The sequence below is a fragment of the Lacerta agilis genome, chromosome 1, assembly GCF_009819535.1.
Source record: "Lacerta agilis isolate rLacAgi1 chromosome 1, rLacAgi1.pri, whole genome shotgun sequence".
In the NCBI taxonomy this organism is placed as follows: Eukaryota; Metazoa; Chordata; class Lepidosauria; order Squamata; family Lacertidae; genus Lacerta; species Lacerta agilis.
In genome coordinates, this window is record NC_046312.1 from 20,370,652 (window position 1) to 20,398,234 (window position 27,583).

Here is a 27,583-nt window from a genome sequence, read left to right on the forward strand (position 1 = left end):
TTGCTTGTATCCCTGGGATGGTATGATGGAAAGGTAGAAACAGGTCTTATGGGGACCACTCCCCTTGCAGGCACTGGGTGCCCATGCTAGGAAAGAGCACCCACACACCTAATTACTCCACCCTGAAAAACTGCGAAACTCCTGCTGGTCAGTGTCAGCAGCAGTGAGCAAGATGGACCGATGATCTGACTTAGTGTAAGGCCGAGTCCTATGCTTTGAATGTTTTCTAAATGTGTAGTTTCATATTTTTCTGGCTGAGCAACTGGCACTTGCCCCAACTGCATTTAATCTGCTGTGTAATCTCCTGCAAGCAAGGAAGGGCACAAAACCCACACACAACCTTCACAATGGAGAATAGTTTTTGCCACTGCTGTGCTGCAGGTATGTACAGAAATAAATGACGACAAATCCAATGTAACACGCTAGTGAGTTTATTTGAAGGAAAATAATAACAAATATTATTAAGAGTAGTATTAAAGAGTTGTTCACTTTATAGCATTTTAATATAAAGCTTAAAATTGTGTTCTTTTGTTCAGCAGATTACAGCAATAAATACAGTATATCTCGGCTATGTATACACAGAAAAGGTTAAATCTTAATTACAAGGTCTTCTTCTGTTGTTAGGCTCTGATCCAGAGCCCAATTCAAAGCAACAATGGGCTTTTCTATACATCTCAGTGGATCCGTCTGTCTCGACGCTATTAAAATTCGCTTTTTAAAAATATTTAACATCGCTTTCTATGCAGTGACTCTATAATTTCTATGTACTATATGCAAATCTACAATCCCAAACCTTTTTCCCAGGGAGAAGCTAGGAAGTTTGCATTCTCCCTAGGGACCGCCGGAACGGGACTCGTTTTAAATCTTACAGTATACAAATATTTAGGAAGGAATAAGATACAGGATTGCTATACAGGTAGTATACAGAGGGATGCTTAGTAGCTTGAGGACTGCAGGGAAGTACCAATGGCGAAACAATGTTAAAGCACTTAAATTTACTTAAAATGAAAAAGACAACTGTTTAGCCACCTAATTTCTAAGTGCACTTTTGTAAGAATGCTCTCTACAAGCAGGACTGGTTTCAGGTTTCTCCGATCCCCCAAAGCAAAATGCCAGAACTGACTCTAGAACCCTTCAACCCTTCAATTTTCAACTGCCTTCTCACCTACCCTCCCTTGGCAAGCGGTTAATGTGGAAGGTTTTCTCTCTCCTTGGGATGTCAAAGGAGCAATCTGAAGCTCCCAGAGAAGGATGGCTATGGGGTCATTTGATGATGCAGCCTTCCCCACCCTCACCAGAGGAGAGGGAGGTCTGTGGCCATGGGAGGAAGTCCACTTCCAGAGGCCTCCTCATTGCAAACATCCACCTCCATTGCTCCTTTGGTGCTGGAAAAGCCTGGGGAGGCTGTGTTGCAGGGGCAGGTTGGGGGAGGCCTTGGATCTGCATGATTCTAAGTCCTCCCATTTCCCTGATGAAGGAGGAGACCTATATGGAGCCTAGAGCAGATGTCCCACAGAAGAAGGAGGAATAAAGCTCCTCCACCCACCCACCCCTTGCCTTGCTTGGTGCAATCCCGGCAAGTCTTAGGAAGCGGTGGATCCTCCACGGCTGATTCTCTCCACAACCCCTTCTCCACCTTCTCTGTAAAGTGGCAGCTCTCAACAAACTTACCTAGGACTAAGTCTCATGGAATTCAATAGGTCTAGCGTCTGAGCAGACATGCATAGGGTTACTCTATAAGGGGCACTCCTGGACCTGCAGATCATGGGCCAAGGCCCAAGGACCTGCTTCTCTGGCAACCAGTCATGCTTTGAAGTGGTCACCGCCATTTGGAAAAGGGAAAAGAGAAAAGAAAGAACGGCTGCAAAAAAATAATAATCCTCATTATATAGGGTCACTATCTTAAAGTGACAAGGTTTATTGCATTACTGAGTTTTGAGTTTCAAGACGACGACAGCAGCAAGAAAGCACTGAGGAGGTTTCTAAAAAAAAACCCTGCTTGTTTTCAAATAGCAGCACAGAGCACTCCTTGGTATCGGTGAGCACAAACAACGGTGGGATTGAAAGATATTAAAAGTAACAAGCAGGGGGAAGAGTAATTTCTTGGGGCTGTGTGGGGGTAGGGAAGGAGGAAAGATTTTAAAGCACACACAGTTTAACATCTTGCTACGCTCAGGCCTCAGAAGAACATGAGAAGAGCCTTCTGGATCAGGCCGATGGCTCATCTGTTCCAGCATCCTGTTCTCACAGCAGCGAACCGGATGTTTATGGGAAGCCTGGGAACAGGACCCAAGTGCCGCAGCACTCTCCCCTGCATTTGGTGTACCCTCAATGTGAAGAGGACATTGGACTGTCACCCACACGAACAAATACATATTTGTGGTCAGGAGTGGATGCAGCCAGAATGCTAACTTCCGCTATTTGTATACACCTACCAGACGAAGAAAAAAAAAAGTGTAGCTACAGTACTGTTTTTAAGGATGGCCTTTAGTCTTATAGCTTTTAGCCCTATTATTGCTAGTCTAAGCAGAAGGTTCTGGAAGGTTCTGCCCGGTTCATAACGGATAAAACTGAGAGGCTGCTTCAGACGACTGGATTTCCACTTGAGCCATCTTAAACTGGGTGCACTGCAGCCACTTGCGGAGGACGGTGAAGTTGGTGTTCATCTGGCCCGATCCCTGCAGCATCCTAAGGCTATGGTGGTTCACGTTGCTCTGGATCGCTTGCAGGCGGAGCTGCAGCCCAGCAGATAAATGCTGTTAAAATATACAAAAGGTGGTGTTGGTGGGGTTGTTTGTATTTAATTGGTTTGATTTAATGAACATATCAGAGTGCTCTGTAAATTAATAGTTAAAGTCTTTTATATATCAACCTTTTAAAAAAAAATAGAAATCTTTATTGATTTTTCATATTATTACAAAACACAAAATAAGTTAACAGGACTTAACTTAAAACATAACTTAAAAAACAAAACATATCTGACAAGTAAATCATCTAAAACATATACCAACTTTATAAATCTTCATATACCCCATTACCCCTCCCCCTCCCCCCTCTTGCTTCTCAACCTTCTCTCTGTTGCATTCTCTATCTCTTTGTTTCTCTTCATACCTAAGTCCATGATTTCATTTTTCTTTCCTTCTCGATTATTTGAACCTTTACAGATTTACAAGAAGATCGGCCTTTTCAACCCGATACTTAATATAGTCTTTAAACAATTTCCAATTTTTCTCTTTCTCCTTTTCATTTATACCCTTTATTGCTTCGTATTTTGATGCCAAATTATAGTAACTTATCATTTTTAATTGCCATTCTTCTTTATTGGGATTTTTTTTTTATTTCCAATTTACTGCTATAAGGAGTCTGGCTGTTGCGGTCGCGTACATTAATACGCACCTATCATTTGCTCGGATGTCTTTATCCATCATCCCTAGCAGAAATATTTCCGGGCTTTTTCTGAAAGAATATTTTAGCATTTTTAAAAAAATTCTTTATAGACCATCTCCCAAAAACCTTTGATATATTCATGTAAGAATATATATCAACCTTTTGTGCTCTTCCACACCCGCCCAATGCTCCTATCCCTTCTTTTAGATTCTTTTAAATTTTTATAGACTCTTATATTCGCCTTCTGTTTTAATACCTTTTAACTTTTCAGATTTTAAATGACTGTACCCCACCCTTTTATGCTGGTCTCTGACCGTAATAAAGATTTGGTTTGAATTGAATTGGTTGTTTTGATATATCAGTCATTTTCTTTATTTTAAAAGGATTACAACCATGGGCCATAAAAACAACTTAAGAACAATTGTTTAAGACAATGTCATTCTGAAATAAAACAATCAATATTCATGCCCGGCATAAGATGGGGGGGGGGGACACCCACATTTCCCTCTACTGTACTCTCCTTATTAATGTGAGCTGCTTTGAAACCTGCCAAACTGCAAAGAGGTGCATTGGGCTTTGTGTTAAGTACTTTAAAAGTTTAATTTGGAGTGGGAAGAACTGAAACAAATTACCATCCAGGATAAAATCATTCTCCTCTCCTTCCCTTCCTGGCATCTTCCTTAAATTTAGAGATACAAGTTGCACCCTTGCAAAGCTACTTCCTCCCCCTCCCCCCCCAAGAATTGGACAGCACTGACGAAATCGTTCCCTCTGGTTGCATGCTAGACCTGTCACTCACAGTCTGCTCATGCTTTCCCTGTCTTCCCTGCATCCTCTCACCCTGGTATTGTTGGCAAATGCAAACAGTAATGTCTGTAGCATTTTTTAATGTCTGGATTGCAGAGGTGCCCCAAAGTCCTTTCTTCGCCTCATGCCTCCTCACAGAGATCCCGCTTCACCTCTGACGAGCCCCATATAATTCTGAAGCATCCTGCTACACCTTCAGATTCCTTTGAATCCAATGCACTCCCCTATTTATTACAGGCCTGCAAAAATAACAACTTATCTAGCTGCCACAACCCAAGACAATGAGGCTGTGACAAGTGTGGCTCTTATAAGGGAGGGGGTCCCCTCCATTTCAGATGATTCATCCAGGTCTATGTGAATTTTCAGTAGCCACATGTCAACAACAGAACCAGTGCTTTCGCTTCTCTCTCCCAGAGCTTCCTGCTCTGCTGCGCAAACTGCATGGCTCCTCGGGGGGCTGCCTTTGTATTGCCTTGTGCACCCAATTGAGGCTTCTCAGAGAATCGCCTGAGTCAGCTCGATTATCTGTGCCGCTCTCTAAAGTTCCCTTCCCTGGCCTTCTGGTTTCCTTCCCTTGCATGGCCCTGAGAGGCTGAGCCACGTGGAAGTTCAGAGATTCCTTCTCGGATTCCGAAGGAGCTGCAACTGTTTCATCTCTTGGAAGTAGCATCATGGAAAGGGTTTTGTTTGGGGGAGTTTTTGCAAGATGTTTTAGCCCCAGACTCCCTTGTCCTGGGTTGCATGGGGCAAAGGTAAAAGGTAAAGGTAAGTCCAGTCAAAGGCGACTATGGGGTTGTGGTGCTCATCTCACTTTCAGACCGAGGCAGCCGGCGTTTGTCCACAGACAGCATTCCAGGTCATGTGGCCAGCATGACTAAACCGCTTCTGGCGCAACGGAACACTGTGACGGAAACCAGAGCGCACAGAAACACCATTTACCTTTCCGCTGCAGTGGTACCTATTTATCTACTTGCACTGGCGTGCTTTCAAATTGTTAGGTTGGCAGGAGCTGGGAAAGAGCAACGGGAGCTCACCTCGTCGTGCGGATTTGAACCGCCGACCTTCTGATTGGAAAGCTCAAGAGGCTCAGTGGTTTAGACCACAGCACCACTCGTGTCCCTAATGGGCAAAGGTACAACGACATGGCTGAGGATGAACTTATTAGAGTCTCAGTTCATGTAGAAACATCTGAGACCCCAGACGGAGCCATCTCTGCTTCTCCAGCACCTCCCACTAGGGCCAGGGCTGTGAGAGACACCAGCAGTCTTGTCCTGCATGGGACTCACATCTAGCTGCTTCAACAGTCAGCCCCAGGCCAGAAGATACAGCTATAGTGACTACTGCATCATTGCCTAATTTATTGTATTTTAATGTATCGTAAACTACCTTGAGAACTTTGGTTAGTCGGCGAGGTGTAAATATTCCTGACTAAAGAAATAAAAACGATTAATTTAGGGACCACACCTCCCCTCATGAACCTACCCCCTTCTTTGTGCTCCCCCTCTGAGGGAGATGCTGAGGGTGGCATGATGACAGTGGGCCTTTTTAGTGGTTGCTCCCCAAATAGTGGAATGCTCTTCCTAGGGAGGAGTGCTTGACGCAACCCTTGCCAGCTTTTAGCCAAGAGGCAAATACATTCATGCCCACATAGGTATTTGGCATTCAGTTAGGGTCATAGAGTAGGACGATACCCAAGCCTGTCTTGGTGTCCATCTTTCAGTGGAGTGGGATAGGATTTGTCCTTTTAGTGTAATTGCAGGACACTTTTAGTCTATTAATACCCTTCCATCTTTTTTGTCATATTTTGCATTTTGTATCATGTATGCATTTGTAATTGCAGGTTGCTTTGATATGTTTTTTGTAGTAAGCAATGGATGAATAAATAAATAATCCAGAATTCTTATGATGAATTTGGGCACAAAATTCAATGTTTTCTTACATAAAAATACATGGGGAAAAGGTTGAAGTTGGGCAGCTGGGAGTGGGGAGCCTACCTTTAGATTGGACTGAATCATTGGCAGCCACATCGGGATCAGCTGATGGGAGACAGAAATTGCATTATTTTCCTCGGCGTAGTGAGAATTAATTTATTACAGTTACCATGTTGTTATAGTTACACACAGTCAGAAGAGGATGTGACTAATTTTCTTAGTCTGAAGAACGAACCATAAATCTTGCTGATAACATTCATTCACAGGTAGTACAACGAACATTTGCAGATGGCATTGGCTAAGCTATGCTCTGTGCCATGTCTTTTATTTTAAAAAAATAAAATCTTTTAATAAACTGATGTTTAAATATTCTAGAAAAACAAAAGCATTTTTCTTTTTTTTAAAAAAAATATATTTATAAATGACTTTAAACTCTATTTAAAAACACATTCTTGCTGACCTTTCCACTGAAACTGTGGATTTTTGTGATCAATTTTTCCCCATTTCTGCTTTGTAAAGATACTGCAGCTAGTTCCAATGAAATTGCCATGGTGTGGAATCTGCTTCAAATTGCTCCCCATGGTGCCTGCGACTGCCTATGTACTGCAGGGTGCCATCGGGGTTATGCAATTGTCTTGGGGTTATGCTCCGGGGTTATGCTCCAGAACTGACAGGCAGGGGAGGGAACTGCAATAGTGTTCAAAGAGCTACTCGGTCCATGTGGTGTGCCACTGGCCGTGCAACCAACTCCACTGAGCAGTGGGAGCTGTCACATGGTCAATTTAAATCGACCTGTACATAGTGGCTCCCCCCCTTTTTTTAGGAAGGTGGAGAAGGGTTGCAGTAGCCCAGTGCCAGAACATCTGCTCTACATGCAAAATGGTGGTGTAGAGGTTAGAATATTGGACCAGGACCTGGGAGACCAGGGGTAGGTAAAGCAGGAAAACTGATTGTGAATATATCCATTTGAGGATGCAGGGTGCTAAAAGTGAGGGGTTGCGTGGAGTCCCTGGGGCTGGCTAGGAGCGTGCTGGGGAGGGTGGCCGGTGGCCGGGGAACTGGAAAGCGGGGAGGGAGGAGGAAGTGGGGGTCTTGGCTTGGGGTGAGGACGATGCACACATGGAGTCACCAGCAGCTGGGGAAAATGACTTCTGCTAAGGGATAGGAAGGCTTTGGTTTTAGGGAATGTGAGAGGACAGGGGGATCTGCAGCAGTCTCTCCGGGTGAGAACTCGGAGAGACTGCTGCAGATCTCCCTGTAGGTGGAGAGGAGCGTCTGCACCTTTAGCAGGAAGTGTGTGCATGGAAAGGGAAATTTCAGCAGGTGTGGTGGAAGTTAGCAAATTTTTCCTCTTTTTTGCTCTTCAAAATATGGCAACCCTAACCTAATACCACCATCAACTTTCATGCATCCCTTGGTCCTATATACAGTGGTACCTCGGGTTACATATGCTTCAGGTTACATACACTTCAGGTTAAGAACTCCACAAACACAGAAATAACGCTCCAGGTTAAAACTTTGGTTCAGGATAAGAACAGAAATCGTGCTCTGGCAGCGCAGCGGCAGTGGGAGGCCCCATTAGCTAAAGTGGTGCTTCAGGTTAAGAACAGTTTCAGGTTAAGAACGGACCTCCGGAACAAATTAAGTATGTAACCCGAGGTACCACTGTATAAAACCTTCTGTGGGTGATCACTTCAGATCTCTGGCAAGAGTGATCTGTCCCTCCCCACCTGCCCACTGGGTGGAGAAGAAGAGGGAGAGAGCAAGAGTGTGGGGGGTGAGGGGATAGTCATCTCTTTGGGCTTTGGGTACATTACTGGCTTCATTCCACCCACAGTCAGCATGTGTCCTGCAAAACTTTTCCCTCAATGGAGAAAAGGCTGCCCACCATTGGCCCACTTCTGTATATGCTCCTGTGACACACAGGAGGCATCACCTGCAACCTGCAACACCTTGAGGATGGTGTTTAACCAAACCTCCACATTTTTCTTATCACATGGACATGCCTGTATCACATCTGCTAACTGTGCCTGTTTCTGGCATTTGCTAAGCTCAGGTTTCTGTGGAAGAAACGAAGAGGGCTGATTTGTTTGGGGTTGTTGTTTTTAGTGGTTTTTATTTTTATTTTTAAGTGTGTGCCAGGTCCGCTTCAAGCCCGCGGGCCCTTTTGACATGTTATCCACGCTCTCCCATATTATTTAAGGAGTTGGACATATTGTTCTAAAGCGCTCCTCCAAATGGCATCAAGATTTGCAATTTTCCAATTAAGCTCCCTAGAGCTCCGTGTACAACCTAATCAGTATTGACAGCATGAGATAAATCACCCTCCAGAGGATGCGCTTTCATTGACCAAACCAGATGGCGTAATACTTGGCTGTGTTCTGTTAGTGGGTCGTTGTCCCTAATTACCAACAGCATTGGTTAGGGAATCCCAGTGAAGAGTAGAACACAACTGCATTACAGCGTGGAGGCGAGATCTTGAAATGTTAGGAAGATGGCTTTGCCCTTGCAGTGACTGTCAATTACACACAGAAGCAGAGCTGGACAAGTCTGGATCCCTAACAAGCAGGCAGCAAGCCAAACAGCTAGGATGCTGTATGCCCCGTGGTGCAAGAGAGGTGCATTTAACCCAATAGAAAACGGGGGTGTAGACACTGTCTCCATTAGCTCCAGCTAGCATGGCCAGTGACTGGGGATGAAGGCAGCTGAAGGAGCAACCAATAAAATCAAGAGCCTGGAAATCAAGCCTTATGAGGAACAGTTGAAGGAGCTGGGTACGTTTAGCCTGGAAAAGAGGAGACTGAGAGGAGATATGATAGCCATATTCAAATATCTCAGGGGCTGTCACATGGAAGATGGAGCAAGCTTGTTTTCTCCCGCTCTGGAGGGTAGGATTCGAACCAATGGCTTCAAATTACAAGGAGATTCCAACTAAACATCAGCTTAAAACGTTCTGACGGTAAAAGCTGTTAGGACAGTGGAACAGGGTCTCCCTCGGCAAAAACATTTTATCTTAAATAAACGAAATAAAAAATAAATATTCTGCATGCATTCTGATGGCTCTTCCCACCTAATGCTCCAAGAGAAAGCCCATCAGTTGGCAACAAATGTTACTTTATGAAGAACATAGGCAGCTTTTTGGTAAAAAGGCTGGAAGAAAGCAGAGAAGAATGATTGCTTATATTTTCCCCTTGTCTCTTTGACCCTAGTTTCCTAAGAACCACGTCGTTTTGGGGAAAGGATACAGCTGAGTTATATAAAAGCTGTACCGAAAGCTGTTTTACCAGCTGAATCCAGTCACCAGAATTATTTCCTCTTTATTATGAATGAAGGAATCTCAGTCCTGCTTGCTACTTGGAGCACAGGAAAAATTCCAGTTCTGTTGACTGCAATTTCTCCTTTCGGATGCACAGGCTTTTGGATTCTAGCCATCTTTTTAAAAAAATAAGGAAAAAGTATTCTCAATGGAGAATTGACCTACCTTGACAAAAATAGTGGAATTGCATTCCTGCAAAGCCTCCATCAAGCTGATCACATGGAGACATACCATCTCTACCATCTGTAGAGGGGGGGAAAGATGTTGAAATAAAGTAAATTCTCAGTGCAACATCGTCGTGGAAACAAAACACACACAAAAACCAAGACCTAGATTCATTAGCATGGTACTTGGCAATACAGAATCGTAGAATTGTAGAGCTGGAAAGGACCACAAAGGTCATTCAGTCCAGCCCCCTGCAATGGAGGGATATTTTGCCCAACGTGGGGCTCGAACCCACAACCCTGAGATTAAGAGTCTCATGCTCTACCTACTGAGCTATCACCTTGAACCATCAACACATCAGATTGAATATCCAGTAAAGGAATGGAAACCCAACATTACCTTTCACATAGCCATGACAATCTGTAAGAGATTTTATTCAGTTTTAGCTTCCACCAGTGCAACCCAATGATGTTCTGTATATTTCAATTACCGGTAACCTTGAAAAGACTTTTCAAGCATCCCATCCAAGACAACCACCATGCACAGCAGAGCCACATTAAAAAAAAACCACACAACTTTTTTTTTTACTGGATTCTCTCTGAAGAATCCAGTAAAAAAGGTCCTATTTATTCTCTGCCCATCCAAAGTGATTTATCATTCTGAATCAGCAGCGAGCTATGAATACGTAATCTTCAAAGCATAAAACATGGCACACAGGGCGGGGGTGTGTGTGTCTCCCAGCCTTGGGTTGTAAATATCATTTTAACTTTTATGTGATGTAAATAAAAAGGTAAACCAAGGCAAATATATCTCGAGAACAAAAAGGCCACAGAATTTTCAATATTGCTGATAAAGTTAAACCCTTTTTGTAGCCTGCTTCATCGTTATTTGGATATTTTAATTAAACTTCGGAAAAACCCAATTAAATTTCATCTGGTCCAAGCCCCTGCAATGCAAGAATCTCAACTAAAGTATCCATGACAGGTGGCCATCCAACCTCTGCTTAAAAACCTCCAAGGAAGGAGAGGCCATAACCTCCTGAGAGCGTCCATGTTGGGTAGGGTTGCCATATGTCCTCTTTTTCCAGGACACATCCTCTTTCTCACAGGTAGAGTCGCCATAGCGATATAGTTAAAAGTAGAAGTCGGCAAATGTGTCCTCTTTTTTGCTCTTCAAAATATGGCGACCCTAATGTTGGGCTCCTTTGGGATATAAATTTAATAAATAAATGTATCCCAGCAGGGTAATAATAATAATAATAATAATAATAATAATAATAATCTTTCAGCAGGAATCTAAAGCAATATGTATGCATTTATTCCATTTATTTATGAAATGTTGCGAGGGCGCCTGCCTAACAGGCAGGGAGTCTCAAAGCATGCGTGCTGCCACATTGCAAGATTATCTCCTGGAAATGCAATTTATTCTACTACTGAGCTATATAGCCCTATAGTCTATCTTCTGGCTGCCAGGTGTGTGCATGTGTGCATGTGTGTGTGCCCTAGGATTTTCATTTTCAAATGGTCTGTCTCAGGCAAAGGCAAATTCCGGCCCTCCAGATGTTTGGGACTACAATTCCCATCATCCCTGACCACTGGTCCTGTTAGCTAGGGAAGGTGGGAAGTGTAGTCCCAAACATCTGGAGGGCTGGAGTTTGCCTATGCCTGGTCTATCTATTGCTTGGGGCTTTGTGAGATCTTGCCTAGCTCTGCTCTCTGCCTCTGACTCACCACCTTGTTATGTGCCATCAGCTGGAGGATGCTTGGGGTGACTCGGCTCCAGAACTCCAGGGCGGTCAGGATGGCGGTGAAGCTGAATTCATTCTGGTTCTGCACCGTGGGCGCAACCGCCGCTTGTTCGCAATACACCGTCCACAGCTGAGCAAATATAAAGGCATGGAAGAGGGAGCACATGTGCAAGACGGACGTCTGCAGAAAAAAGAAACGGGGGGGGGGAGAGCATTTACTTTTTCCTTCCAGCAGTGCATTATGGGATGCGCACACCCTCCCCCAGAGTACCAGACCATGACAATTCCCTCGTCCGATAATAACACGCCCGCCCGTCAAAGCAATCCTAATCAAATATGGCTCTGTCAAGAATTCCCTCAGATTTTCCTTCCCTGTCAGTGAGCAATATGACAACTCATTCATATTGAAATAGCAGGCTTATAATTCACAGGCTAGAGTTAGGCAAAAGGATAGACAAGCTGAAGGCCATTAAAAGCAAAAACAAACAAACACACACAGAGAGAACCACAGAGCTGGTTAGAACAGGGAGAGAAAGGGAATGGAAGAATATTGGTTTTGTTTAGAACAGCCTCTCCACCCTGGTGCCCTCCAGATTTAGTTGGATGACAGCTCCCATCATTCCTGACCAATGGCTATGCTTGCTGAGGCTGATGGGAGCTGGGAACACAGACATGTGGTCTGTCAGGCTCAGTCTTGTCCACACTAGCAAGAGCTCTGCAGGGTTTCAGAATAGGAACATTCCCAGCTCTCCTTGGAGATGGCAGGGATTCCCCCCCCCCATTTTTAAAATTGAGTTTCAAGGATTTTTAAAAATTTAACTACAAATTTAAAAGAATGTTTAAAAGTTGAGTACTGCCTCCTTTGTCATGTCCACACGAGATGGCCGGGAATGAACCTGGGAACTTCTGCATGCAGACGACATCTTGATTCAGTTCACGTTTAAAGATGAGCCTACCCAATTCACACTTTCTGAAACAGTATGCAAAGTGAGACACAGCCACCTTTTTGAAATTCACGCTCCTTCGAATTTTGTAATGCAATTCTCCAGCCAAGCCATGTGCACAGATATGCATATATTGGGGCAAAGTTTGCAATGAAACGCTAAAAACAACGCCCCAAAGTAGATTCTGCTAAGGACCTCTGTTTTGCGAAAACGAAAATGTGTATATTAGGGCTAATTACACACAAACCTACTGGGAGAAATTTGTACTAAGACGCTGATGAATTTTCACGAGGGCTAAAAGTGGAGAACTGAACTTAAGGCTGGAGGGAATGAGAAATGGAAATTGACAGATTCACCCAACTTTATTGACCACCAGCCTCTGATCAAAAGACTATGCAACAGCTGCAGAGTCCTCTCAGCATCCACTGCCAAGGGGCGGTAGCTCTGACAAGGATCTTAATTACCCAGGCAAGTTGGCAGCAGAGTAGGCAGCCATTCGGGTTAATTAGGCTGAAATCTATATAGTCAAATGTTGTTTAGCCACAACCATCATGCAGAATACTTGTACCTTGGACTGCTCTGGAAACCCAATCAGGATCACAATGAGGTGGTCAGCGACATGAGAGCCAGCGTCCAGTGGAATGGGCATACATGTTGAAGGGGAATTTGGACAGATGACATTATGTGTCAGTGACCCCAACAGGAGCCACGAGAGCAAACGAATATGAGATACACATTCAATGAATTCTTTGGGCCTGTTGGAAAAGAAAATGCATTTCAGTGTCTTGTTATCCCAAAGGCTTTATTCCCCATGCCTCAAAATAATATTATTACGCTAACAAATGCATGAACAAATGATGTGAAACACAGGCAAAGCAAAGTACATATTAACATGCCTTTTCAGGTGATCCATTTTTTCAAACAGTGAATTGGGTGGGGAACCTCAGGCTGAGGGCCAAACATGGCCCTCAGGCCTCTGTACCTGGCCCTTGGAACTGTGGTGCAGATTCAGATGTCTTTTCTCAGTGTGTCACTTTTGTTGAAGGGAAGTAACACAAACTGCAATGTTTTGTTTCTAGGAGAATTCAGTTTCTTTCCTGCTCCCCAACTAGTGTGTACGTAGCGATGATGTTGCTGCCATCCATCTGTCTCAAGAGACAATGGAGTGCAGCTCTAGGGGTGAACTGAAGTGATCTCTTTGGGGCGCAAGGCTAGGCAGTCCTGGATTGCCCAGATGAAAAGCCTCGCTGATGTCATCCAAAGGAAAGCAGAGCAATACGTTTAGCACTGGCTTGGCTGTAGGAGTTGCCGGAAGAAGGCACCATCAAACCGTCTTGGGGACTCCACTCTGGATTTACTCCTGAGCCGTTTCTTCTCCCGAAATGAACCCATAATGCAGATGAGGTTTAGGATCAGTGTTTTCCTTCTCCCAGATGGCCTACCTTCCCAGGTTGAGTAGCCTCATCTGCCCCTCACTTCCCTCTACAGCATGTGCAGAAACCGCCTTCTTGACGGTTGAACCCATTGCTGGTCTCAATCCAGGGAAGCCTGTCTTCACATGTAGGGGAAGTCCCTAACCCATTGAGGGGTTGAGACCCATCGGTTACCTTCACCTCCTGGAGATCACATTTGACATTACAAGTGATAGATGCAACTCCCTACTTTCATCCCTCATCATGGCACACCCATCTGGTGATGCGTTTTAAAGTTCTTAACATTACACTGTTTGCAGCCAATACTTCCTTACCCCTGTTGCATTGCAGATGGAGGATGGTATAGCCAAGGTAGGTAACGGACTACAGCCTTGTTGTCCCTGTGGTTGCCACGCGAGATCTCCATCGCAGCAATCTGGGCTAAACCGACCTTCAGATGCCCACCAAAAGTGTCCTCATGCAATGGTTGGGAACATGTCTTCATGTGACTCTGTGGTGCAAGGACATTCAGCATATTAAGGGTATTAAAAGTAAGACATGTGGGTGTTTAAAGGCATTTTGAAGGCCAAAGAAGCTGTTCCGTTTAAATGAAAAAACTGTGTTCACTAGAGCAGCTTTCACCAACCCGGTGCTCTCCAGGTGTTTTGAACTACAAATGATGGGAGTTAAAGACTGCACACTAGTATACAATACTTCTATCCGTTTATCAAATACCTTTATTATACCTGCAAAAAGTGAAGACTCGTTTGTTTGCCCAAGTGTTTGGTTGAGCTGGTTGATTGAGAGTGAGCTTTGGTTAAGATTGGAGGGTTTTTTGGGGTTTTTTTTTTAACTGCTACTCTTATTTTTTATTGATAGTTATGAGTGTTTGGAGTTGAATTTATTCATTTACTTATAGAGACCACTTTTCACCAAGCCCCCAAAGCAACTTCCAAAAGTGCAACAAACACACACCAAAACCCAATAGATTAAAACCAAATACAATTTGGAAATCAGATCATACAGTATACACAGGGCAGAACAGGGCAACCTGACACCCCAGAACAGGCTAAACAACTCCTCCAAAAGCTTGCCCTAGATAATGCAAGTCCAACAATGAAGTTACCATCCGTACCTCTAGGGGGAGAGTGTTTCAAAGGGTGCAGTCACCAACAAGGCCCTGCTTCCTGCCTCAGCACAGCAAGCAATTGTCAGCAGTTCCACTGGCCTAGCACAAGTTATTTGCATGAGTCCTGGCACCCCTGTAGACCCTGGTCACTATTTTCTACTTTTTGCTGCTCATACAGTCACCCTTTCTATATTCATTATTGTAGGAAGCTACTTTTTCAACTTTCCCATAAAACATGGCAAAGGCTTTCAGAAAGCATCTAAAGGTTCTCCCAACTACGGTATGTGGATGGCCAGAATGCAGAACTCCCCTAACGAGGCAATAACATCATTTGAACTCATGTGTCTGAATGCTATACTCACCTTTAATTTAGTTAACGTATGCATATCGGCAATAAAATCCAAAACTTCACCAATGTACTGCCTCATGCATTCCATGGCTGCTGTTCCACACTAAAACATGGAAGAACAATGGTCAACTATCAGGGCTCCTCAAAGCACAATAATGGAAGTCCAATTTTCCTCCTCTCACCCAGCCCCAAACCAACTGAATCCTGAACCCTATATATGTCTACTCATAAGTAAGTCCCATTGGGTTCAATTGGACTCAGAGGTAAATCCCACCTGGTTCAGTTGGACCCAGTAAGTGGGCACAGCATTGCAGCCTTATACAGTAGCTGATTAATCTCAAGACAAATATTGTTCCTAATGGAGCAATTCACACAGATCAGTTACACTAGTGTAGCCTCATTGATTGCAAAAGGACTAATAGTACTGTAAGTGGTTGTGATTTTTTTAGGCTTACTATCCTAACACTGGCTGCTGCCAATTGCGGTAGGGTTGTAGTTGTATTTTTTCTGGCCTGGAGTGGAGAGGCAGAGAATTCAGAATGTAACTAACTGGTCCGTCCTGCAACGAAATATTCAACCTTAACTCCCTTTCTGACCCAAAGTAATCAGCTGATATGGATAACAGATTGCCCCTCTTTGATGAGCAATGATTTGGGCCCACAAATTCAGAGAGTCTCAGTTGAGGTTCACTTGCTGGAATTCGGAGGGCGAGAGAAGAGACAATCTGCTCAAATTCTGCATTTTAGCAGCTGACCCAAGTGAATCTCATTTCTCTATGCTAATATAAAATCTACGTAGGGCTGAACTACACCACCTTCTGTCTCCTCCACAGTTACGCCTGTCAGTTGGCTTGACAGGACAACAAACAGCAAAAATAAGGTCACAGAGAGCCCTGTCAAAGTCTCCTCCATCTTCCAGTGGGCTTGGAAGAAGGATTCCACATGTTGCTTCTTTCAAACTGAATGACAGAACGATAAAGGGTATTGTGCGCCAGCCCCTTGAATACCAATGACTGAATCCGAAGGATTTTCTCTTTCTTTTTATTCAGTTTCTCCCCGTTGCACTAAATATGTTGAGTACAAACAGAATAATCTGCCCTTCCACGTTTCCGCCCCTGCCCTCAAGCTACCAGAGTCTCCATTGTATCATCCTAGCTCAAAAAACATTATAGTTCAACTGGGGAATGGTGTTGTGACTTAGTATCGTTTAAGCTTGGAAGGTTTGGAGTTTCTTCTCCTGAAAGACAGAAAGCATGCACTATATTAAAACTGAGTGACTAAGTTTCAATGCGGATGGAATGCCATATGATTCTGCAGTGATTAGCACAAACCTTTGACTCCATTCTGTCCAGGGGTCATTTACCTATCTATTTACCTAAAAAGAGTCCCATGATATAAATAGTAATATATTTATGGTGGCACAAGCTTCCTACTACATCAGATGAAGGCCAATGTTACACAAGTAATGATGTTATTTTCTGCACAGTTTTTTGCCTTTTCCCCTTCCACTGAAATTAATTAAGTAATTAATTATGTTTGTTTCTGCCGAAGCAAAGTGGATAATGTAGGTTTTAGTGGAAGCCAAACTGTGGCAGAAAAGAAACAGTGCTGATTGTGTTCAGCATAGCACAGGATGGAAATCGCTGCTTTTTTATATCCCAAGCCCCAGTGGTCAAGGGTGTGTGTGTGTGTTCTCTTCTTCTGTCTCAAGTCCCTTCCAACTGGAAAATGTGGGCTACATACATACGAAGCTAAGAGATGGTAAAAAAATTTGGAAGCTTATGAAGAGGCGACTTATGTTTTGTTACTTACTCCAGGGATGGAAGCGATCATTTGCTTGTGTAAGATCAATGATTCAGCTAGTTTTGTTCCAGCATCTGCACAAACAAACTAATAAGAAATAACATATTAACCAATTTTGTGGGCTGCTGGTGGTAAGGATGCAATAATCTCTAATTTATGAGTTTATTAAACAAAGTTTCTTCTTGCTGATATTTGCGGTAATTTTGCTGGTCATAAAAGGGAGAGCTTATATTGGAAACAAGAACCATCATCAAGAAGTCAATCCAATTCTTTTTCATTATATATATATATATATATATATATATATATATAATCTCACTGTATAAAAATTAAGATGTGTATTCTCATTTCTGCAGCAGCAAGTTTAAAGCGAAAGAGGATTTTCAATCAAAGCTCATTACACAGCCTGCAGTCCTGGTACCATTATGTCAATTATAGTTCCAATTGACTTAATGAAAGCTTTCATTCCAGAGCAAAACATTTCCCCTCCTTGTGAATTTTCTCTTCTTTCTCTTACTGAGTGTGAGCAACTATTCTATACATCAGACGGTTTTTAGAAATAACATGTGATTAAAAAAAAATACGGACGACGTATTAAAAACCAGGGGTCGTCAGCTTTTTGGGTCCCATGAGTACATTTGCAAACTGGAGAAACTGTCAGTAACACCATTCATATACCATAACCAAGCACACACTGTAACCTATTATATTGCCTACAACAGAACATTCCTTTCAACCTGGGGAAGGCCTCTGTGGGTGAATGGGCACCCATGGGTGCCATGTCGGCAACCTTCTGCTCAACTAATGCGTTCCAGGACAGAAAGAGAAATTTACGATTGGAAAGAGATTCCAAGAGGTGAATCTTTCTTACCCCGAACCTACAGAATGGGAGCACCTTGCATTCAAGGTTCAACATGAGGTGTTCATATGCCTAATGGATTGTCAAAGTAGTTTCCTTTGAGAGCAGCCGACACCGATTAATGTGACAAGCAAGAGGGCAACGGGCTCACTTGCAATATCCACTGCCTTTCCTTCCTGACAGCCAAAACAGGAGCTCAGCTCTGCAAGAGCTAGACATGCCGACTAGATGGTAAGGGGAAGAGGACGACGACTTTGTCTTTATGGTTATGTGGCACAAGTGACCATAACAGAAAATGGAACAGACTTGGACGCACCCACGCCGCTGGAAAGTTTGACGCAATAAATGCAGAGAGAGTTTGCAACGGATGATGTCATGATATTTCACAGTGATATATGATGCTGGGGAGTATCACTGTTTTGTGAGTCTGTTTTGCAATCAAACAACACTTTGTTCCACCTGGTAGGATCCAAGATCTATTACCGGGGTAGACTAGAACAGTGTTTCCCAACCTTGGGCCTCCAGCTGTTTTTGGACTACAACTCCTATCATCCCTAGATAGCAAGACCAATGGTCAGGGATGGTGGGAATTGTAGTCCGAAAACAGCTGGAGGCCCAAGGTTGGGAAACACTGGACTATAAAAACCTTCCCAACATGGAGCCTTTCCGATGTTTTCGACCACGACTCCCATCATGGCCATGGCAGTTAGGGCTGATGGGAGTTGTAGTCCAAACCATCTGGAGGACACCAGGCTGGGGGAAGACTGGAATAAAAACAAGGCAGTAAGTGGAGAAATGTGCATGCACACGAAAGCTCATACCAAGAACAAACTTAGTTGGTCTCTAAGGTGCTACTGGAAGGAATTTTTTTTATTTTTTATTTTGGAGATAAAAAGTTACGGTCCTTAAGTATATTCAGCATATTTACTATATGTATGTGCACATATGGTAAAGCAGAGGTGCACAAATGCTCCCTTTTTTGCAACCAGCTAATCTGGCTCATGCAAGTAATTAAGCTGAATGGGTTTTGAGATCATTTAAATGTGAACAGGTGGCAACAGCCATGCATTTGCAAAGAGCAATGGCCTCCTGTTCATCTTTACTGTTTCCGAGGCTCTCATTTTGGACGTTATCTGCATCCCTCCAGGAAATGGGGTGTGCTTCAACCTGACACCGCAAGCGGAAGACTGGGCAAACTAGACAAAGGCCCCAACACTTATTTCCAAAGCATCTCACTATCGCCCATATCAACTCCTTGCAAGATGCCAAGACGTCACCGGCAACAGATTTAATGCCAGTATTGTAAAAGAAAAGCCACAAAACAACAGAACAGAAACAGGATAAATGTCTGCTGTGCCTCTCCCTAGAAATCTGCTGTCTGTGATAGTGTGTCAGCAAAGGTTTCAGGGGTAGTTGGTTGGGCAGAGATCCAGGAAGACAAGTAGTCTAGGTTTGGGGATGGAGAGAATGACCTCAGCAACAGGCTGAGGCCTATGCAAGGGCCTAGATTTAGAAAATGAGAAAGTTGCTTTAAATTGAATCATTGGTCCATTTAGCTCAGCTTTGTCCACACTGATTGGGAGCTGCTCCCTGGAGTTTTAGGCAGGGTCCTCACCCAGCCCTACCTGGAGATGAGAGGGATTGAGATTGGGCCCTTCCGCATGGCCCACCACATGACAATCTGCCCTATGCTTGCTCCTTGTTGCTGTCAGGAGAAATCAGTATTAAGACCTTGGTGGAAGGAAAAACCCCATAGCATTCAAGACGCATGAGATCTCCCCCCCCCCACCCCGCCCAAGAAGGAATTACAAATTGATGTCCCTGACCAGAGTCAGGGCTGGTGAAGGGGGTCTCATTCAGTGGCAGTTTGCATGCAGAACGTGCCAGGTTCAACCCCTGTCATCTCCAAGTAAAAGGATCTCAGGTAGCAGAAGCCCAGAGCTTGGACTAGCCTTCCACACCCCGATGGGCTCCAGATGTTCTGGACAATGAGTCCCATCATCCCTGACCATTGGTCATGCTGGCTGGGGCTGATGAGAGCTCTGGTCTGGAGGGCAACAATTTGGGGACAGGTGTGTTGTGCCTAGCTATAAGATTGGGCAAAGAGAAGAGCCCTGTTCCATCTGCTGTGGTCATTGTTAGCATTTGCACTGTATTTGTTAGAAAATGCATTTTACAAAGAATACTGCAGAAAAGAAAACACATATAATGTAACAGCTGCAAAGCAGGTGGTTCCTTTTTTTTGGTTTTTACAAAACAAAGAACAATATAACACCTACACAACACAAACCCCAACACAAACCCCACAATCAAACCACAACAAAACAAAATACACCAAAAATTCTTATTCTTGTTTACACACAAAAAAAACTTTTCTTGTTCGAATCATTACATGGTGACTTCCCCCGTTTTCTCCCCTTTGGTTCCAAATCTAATTTACTTTAGTAACTTCTCATCTCAAAATTAAATCATTCAAGAATCTAAACTAAACATATTTCTTAAAATCTTATTTTTACTCCAAAATAATCCCTCACTTCTTATTTTACATCAAATCTATTCCAAATATTACTTCATAATAATTAATAATACAACTTCATAACATCACATATTACTTCTTATATCAGATCATATCAAACATCTTCTTTCACTTAGACTGCTGCTAATAAAACAAAAATTCAAATATCTCTTCTCTAGTTCGAAAGCTTAAAATCTTAACACACCGGCTTCAGGGTACCATAATAAACCATCCTAATTTTATCCTTAATATATTTCACCCTATCCCTTTTCTAACCATTTTCTTACGCCATCTCGGGGCTTCCCCCCAGATATTCCTCCATCTTACACCCAAACCATTTTCCAGAGTGTCCTCTTTTCTTGTAAGTCCACAGATCCAGACGTAGTCTATTACAGTCCTTGCAGGGAGCATCAGGGTACACAGATCATCATTTTCCAGCATCTCCGCTTCGAAATTCCGTTTATCTTTTGATTGTAGGCAAATAAATCTTTTCCCCATCATTCCTGAGCTCTCACCCCAGAAATTGGATATAAATTGTCTTCTGATCCTGGGACTCTCACTCCAACAGGACTTTTCATCTCTTCGGAGTTGCGAAAACATTGTACTTTGTACTTCGATAATTCCCTTTAGCTCCCTGCCAAGGGTCTCTTCCATTTTAGCCATATTTATAATGGTCTGTTTTGTGGGATATAACTGTCTTGCAACATCCTGGCTCAGCAGAGTTAGTTTCTGGTTCAGCAATTCTAATTTCAAAAAAATAATCCTTTGTTCATGAGTGAGACCAGAGTCTAAAACCAGCTTGAAAACGAAACCCAACATGGTAGAAATGGGCACAGGGTGTCAAATTTCAATATTTGCCATCTTAATCACAGTACTTTTCCATCTCTGTCACAAATCTCTGCAGCCATTTTCCCTGGAGTCAGGGCGAAAAGATTACATTCCATCCATTTTTAAGAAGAAATATTTCCACCAACTTAGATCCCCAAAAGGGGTCTAACTGATCTTGCTTATAAAATTTGAAACATTTGTATCCACCGCTGTAACAGCAGCCACCATCAATACAGTTACTTTCGCTTTCACCAAAGGAGGTCAGGACGGGCTTCCTTTCCGTCATATCTCCCGGAGCGCCAAATGTCAAGATAATAATAATAATAATAATAATAATAATAATAATTTATTATTTATACCCCGCCCATCTGGCCGGGTCTCCCCAGCCACTCTGGGCGGCCTCCAACAAATATCAAAATACAATACAATAGATCCAATATTAACGTACTCACGGCCAACGGGCTTCTTCTGTCTTGCTTCTGCCAAGTAGAACGATATCGCTCATCACGAGCGGCGGCCGCCGCTTCGCCGGCCCGGTTGGGGCATGTCTCCTCAGCCCAGCTCCGTGTTCCCTTCACCCCCACTCCCCCTTTACAGGGGGAACGAGGGAAGGGTTCGGAGCTATAACGGGCTCGCCGGAGAGCCCCAGCCGCGGGACGCTCGACCCGCGGTTTACCGGAGCCCCGCTTTGCGGTAGCGGGGCTCCAACCCCCGGGCCGGCCTGGGTCGCCTCGCTGCCGAAGCGACCCACGACCGACCGCGATGGCGTCCTCGCCGGAAGTCGCAGGTGGTTCCTATTAAGGTGACAGAAACGCTGAACTATGGCATTGTTAACTTTGTTGTTGTTGTTGTTGTTCAGTCGTTCAGTCGTATCCGACTCTTCGTGACCCCATAGACCAGAGCACGCCAGGCACCCCTTTAACTTAACTCCCTTTAAAAGTGTGTGTGTTTGTGTCTTAGACAGTGAGGGTGGGAGTTAAGGTTTGGCTGGTTGTACCGTCGTTTTTTGCTGACTGAGTTTTGCTGACTGAGAATATGGGAGTGTGAAGACTTCAAGCAGATGCTGTCTGGAGGGGTTTGTGAGGACAGACAAGCTATGGACCAATGGCTTATGCACGGCTACAAAGGAGTTTTGAAAGCAAAAGGACTAAACCCTCTCTTGGGCTCAAGGGAGAGAAATGTATTGCATTGGACTTAATATATATGAATAATACAAATCGCTCAGTTGCTGCCATCTTGACAAATCAAGATTCATCTTCAAGTCTTGTGTGTAGAGTCCACTCCATCACTGAGGTCTGAGGGTGAAACAGCTCCATCGCGATAAATAACTAAAAATAAATAAATAGCTAACAGTCATTACCCCCACAATCCCACACAGCTGCTGATTCCAGGAACAGTTCTGCTCCAAGGAATCCCCCCATACCCTTGTTAAGAGCATTAGGACAGGTTTCGAACCCCAACACCCTATGGGCTTTACTCCTAGACACCCTAAGCCTTTGGCAGCTTCACTCTTGCTTCCAAGGGAGGCCTGCAAGTGGGACTGCACCTTTCCTGCCCCACAACTGCTCTCCTCGCAGGGAAGGGGTGCTCATAGGAACACCTCATGCAGATTATACACCTATCCAAACTTTTCCATCCTCCAGCGTAAAGAACTCTTTCCTCTTGTTTTGTGTCACTACCAATTCTGACAGCGATGAGTAACGTGGAAATAATTGGGGTATCAAATGTAAATGTCAGGAATATATCTTTTGTTATTCAGCCCACCTTGCTTCTTATTTAACGTTCTTAGCCCCCGTGCTGCTATCTTTGTCAAATCAAGCAGCAGCCTGAGTCCCTACATGTCTCACGCAGCTAGAGCCTTACACTTCTATACACAGGAGTATTAAGTGATTGCTAAGATGGTATTTCAATGTCCCACCTTGTTCTACCACCTTCCCATTGTGGTAGGTCACCTCCTGTTCTTTATATACCAGGGATGTGGAACTGGATCCATCTGGCAACCCAGTAGGGTCAGAGGGTGGACGAAGACCTACAAACTCATGAGCAGAAGATGGAGGCTTCATTGTCTCCCAGGGATCCTCCTTTTAGGGACATCTTTAGCAGGGTGGTTGAGGAAGCCTTCCTCAGACCTCCTCTTCTTAGGGGGTGTGGAAGACCCATGACTACATAAGTAAGCCTTCCACAATCTTGCAGTCTCCAGACTGTTTGGAACACAACTCCTGCCAACCCCTGTGAGGTTGACCAATGGCCAGGGAGGATGGTATTTATAGGTCAACACATCTGGAGGGCACCAGGTTAGGAGAGGTTGGTGCTAGGGCTTGGGCCAAAAAATGCACACCCGAGTTCCATAGAAGTGGGCATGGGGTTCAGAGGCTTTGCAGGGATGCTGCTGAATTCTAGAATATATTTTTTTTTGTGGGATGCGAGGGGCAGGAGAGACTTACCCTTGACACAAAGCAGCCAAGGGGAAACGAAAACCCTCCCTCCCTGCCTCACAGAAAAAGTTTTAAGAATGTAAGGAGAGGTCTGGTAGATCAGGCCAATGGCCCCTCTAGTCCAGCATCCTGTCCTCACAAGAGCCAACCAGATGCCTGTGGAAAACCCACAGGCAGGACCTGAGCACAGGAGCACTCTCCCCTCCTGTAGTTGCCAGCCACTGATATTCAAGAAGCATGACAGCCTCAGACTGCTTCCCAGCACTTCAAACAACGACGGAGATGTCATGAGTAGCTCGTCCCAACCTTGAGTCCTAAAAAATGCCCCGCTGGCAATCATGGTATGCCATGACAAACAGGGTGCCATTCCCAGACCCTTTGTGCATGTGTGTGTATGTGTTTTTGTAGGGTGGGGGGATTTGTCGGCAGGGGGGCAAGTACTCTGTCATTCTGCGTAACGTTGCCTGTTTGGCACAGAGTCCAAGAAGCAGAAAGGACTGCCCTCTCCTCTTTTTAAATACATAAATAAAGGTTCCAGGTTGATCTGCATTTAATTAATGAGGAAGGGCCTGATCCAACGTACTTGCAAACATCATCTCCCCCCCCCAACAACCAACCACACACACAGAGAGAGGGGGGGCGCTTCTCCTCTTAACACTGATATTATAATAGTTGTTTTTATGGAAATTCTAAGCCCTCTGTAATTTAGAACGTCAATGTTACTTTCCAGCTCTCCTGGCAACTGCTAATTTTCTCTGACTAATGTGCCCGTTGCTTACGAGGAGCTGCGGCTCATAGAAACATATGCCCGAGCACAGCGCCAGGCACTTCGGAGGGGGGAAAGAAAAGAGGCTGTCAATCATGTGGAACTGTGCGTGACCCGGGGAGCAAGTCTGCAGAGCTGTGCATTGCGCCGTGGGCCACCCAGGTCACTTCCATTTCAGCTCCTTGTCATTTCGATGCGATTAAGTGCCAGCAACTGCCAGCCCAGTCATTCTGCAGTGGAGGATGGCTACTGTCAGGCTGCTGTATTAAAAAAAAAAAAGTTGTGTGTCTCTCTAGTGAGCAACATCTGCTGTGTGTTTTCCTTCCAATCTGGTAACGCAGGAGTCCTTCAGGCCCAAAATGGAGGAAGGTTGATTTAATTGGGAGGGAGCTCTCTCAGTGGCCTATTTCACACTTAACACTAAACCATGGAAAGAATTTCCTATTTTGTTTCGACTATGGCAGACCAACACGGCTACCCACCTGTAACTAAACCATGGTTTGGTTAACAGGAGTTAACCATGCGTTGCCCCATGACAATGATCAAGCAAACCATAGCTTGTTTTTGTAAAGTTTGTGTTTTCCCCCCAGCTGCTCTTGCTTCATGACTTTGAGTTCTGTATTCTTTTCAATGTCTGCTTAAAACACTGGAGATTCTAATACAGGGGTCCCCAAACTAAAGCCCGGGGGCAGATGTGGCCCAATCGCCTTCTAAATGTGGCCCGCGGACAGTCCAGGAATCAGTGTGTTTTTACATTAGTAGAATGTGTCCTTTTATTTTAAATGCATCTCTGGGTTATTTGTGGGGCCTGCCTGGTGTTTTTACATGAGTAGAATGTGTGCTTTTATTTAAAATGCATCTCTGGGTTATTTGTGGGGCATAGGAATTCGTTCTTCTTCTTTTTTCAAGGGTCTGAGGGACAGTGGACCGGCCCCCTGCTGAAAAAGTTTGCTGACCCCTGTTCTAATGTCACATGTCTATTTATTAATACATATTTCACTAGCTGGTTGGGGAAGGGTAGTGTTTTAAAAGCTGTTATCATTTAAGCCAATCTGGTCTCCTTCTGAAAGGATGCTGGTTTGCAAATAGCTTTGCTTCATTAATTGCCACCTCCCTCCCATTACACAAACGGAAATATGAATTGCGGGTGTGCTGCTATGGGGCGTGGGGGGTTATAGCGGTGTTTTTAATTTCGGGGGGCGGGTGGCTGTCCTTGAAAACTGCTGTAATTCAATTTGCAAGTTGTTTGTTCCTGTCTCTAACATAATGGATTGGATGCAGATTTGTAGTGAATGAAATTTCACTTGTGTTGGAGGAAGATGAGGGAAGGCAATTTCTTCTCCTATATTTTTAAAGCAGAAACTGAAGTCTTAATGGTGCAGCAGAACTTGGCCTAAGGAAAGGAGGTTGGATGCCATTTGGTGCTCATTTCAGACAACATAATATCTTAAGCAAGGAAGAAAACATTCACTATTAAACCATTTTTAAAGAAGTGTTTGTTCCGTACCTGGACCAAAAGCAGAAGGTTTGTATCTGGCAAGGGAGACTTTAACTTCAGAGCTTGCAGCAACTCTAAGATGACACTGCGGGACAAGTAGAACTTATCCCTTTCCTAAAAGAAAAGTGAACAAATCGGGGTTAAATTAATGCTTCCAACATTCTTCAACACCAAATCCATGGCTGCTATTTATTTAGATGATTTATATGCCTCCCTTTGCGCAAGTACAGAGCAGTTTAGAAGAAATCCAAATACATTAAAAGAATAACATAAAATCCATAAAATAACCCCATCCTCAAAATCACACAGCAACCCATAACCAACCACTAAATCACTTTTATATACAAATCACATACAGAGGCTTAGATCCTGAATTGCCCTTCCATGAATGAAGATTCTGTTCCAGGAGAGGCTCATGCTCACAGAGTCAAAGAATTTGAGAGTTGGAAGGGACCTCGAGAGTCCTCTAGTCCAGGCATGTCCAACAGGTAGATTGTGATCTACCGGTACATCACTGGACATCTGCGGTAGAGCACTGGTAGATCATTGGCTCCCCCCAAAGAAACTGAACAACTGTGGCTCCCCTAAAAAAAGCTCAACATTATACCTCCTCCCTGAAAAAACTCAACAACTTTGACCCAAATCCCCCCAAAATGGGCCTTCCTCCTTCCTAGAAAAAGCTCAACAACTTTGACCTGAACCCCCCAAAAAGGGGGTAGATCACTGCCAGTTTTTAACACTGTGAGCAGATCGCAGTCTCTTGGGAGTTGGCCACCCCTGCTCTAGTCCATTCCTCTGCAATACAGGAATCTCAACTAAAGCATCCATGACAGCTTAAGCCATCCAACCTCTGCTTGAACCTCTGGATCTCTTCAGAAGTGTACATATCATTTACATATAATGCTACTCCTCCTCTCTTCCTGTTTGGTCTATGCCCTTTGAAAAGGCTACACCCTTCAATTTCTACATTCCACCCATAAGTCTCACCCCACTAGGTTTCAGTAAAGCCTATTGGGTCATATTTGCCATTCTGTATTGACAGCTCAAACTCATCTTTCTTGTTTCTCATTCTCTGTGCATTAGTATAGACACAACTGAAACCATGTGCCACTCCCTCCAGCTACTTCCTTCTTGTAGTTTTCTGCCCTTTAGCAGGTTTCTGTAGCACTGCCTCAGTTCCCTGTGCATCAATGAAGCTATTATCCCCAGTACCAGGTGTTCTCCTGCCGTCTGTAATATTGCTTCCAGAAAGAAAATCCCTCCATTTCGTCCATACCCTGCAGTCCCCACTGAAACAGATTTTCAGAAGGAACAGAGGAAAGTAGGGGCAACTTCTAAAACTCCCATAGCACCACCCCTTTCAGTCATCAGCCTCACCCTACAAAGGGAGTTCCAGGCTGCATCCACACCATATATTTAAAGAACATGACATTCCTCAAAGAATCCCAGGAACTGTAGCTTACCCTCACAGAGCTACAGTTTCTAGCAACGTTAAACTACAGCTCCCAGGATTCTTTGGGGGAAGTAATGTGCTTTAAATGTAGCATGCATACACAAGCCCTTTCATGGGAATTTAGGGTCCAGTCCATAGAATTTGAGCAAGAAAATAGAGTTGAAAGAAGAAGAAAACCAGTGAGGTGTGTGCTTGCTCATAGAGCACACACACCGGAGTTCCCACAGGGGCTCAGTGCCC

The 27,583-nt window shown here is 44.1% G+C and overlaps 1 protein-coding gene across 1 annotated transcript in view; it reads right to left on the bottom strand.

The window, feature by feature from the left end:
- Window positions 1–2,469: 2,469 nt before the first annotated feature.
- UNC79 (unc-79 homolog, NALCN channel complex subunit) overlaps window positions 2,470–27,583 on the bottom strand; it is a 129,543-nt gene continuing 104,429 nt past the window's right edge. Inside the window, 9 exon segments of the mRNA XM_033140685.1 lie at window positions 2,470–2,756; window positions 6,189–6,230; window positions 9,607–9,684; window positions 11,337–11,534; window positions 12,866–13,052; window positions 14,045–14,220; window positions 15,201–15,290; window positions 16,999–17,076; window positions 25,900–26,004. Coding sequence (XP_032996576.1) covers window positions 2,556–2,756; window positions 6,189–6,230; window positions 9,607–9,684; window positions 11,337–11,534; window positions 12,866–13,052; window positions 14,045–14,220; window positions 15,201–15,290; window positions 16,999–17,076; window positions 25,900–26,004 — 1,155 coding nt within the window. The 3' untranslated portion in view covers window positions 2,470–2,555.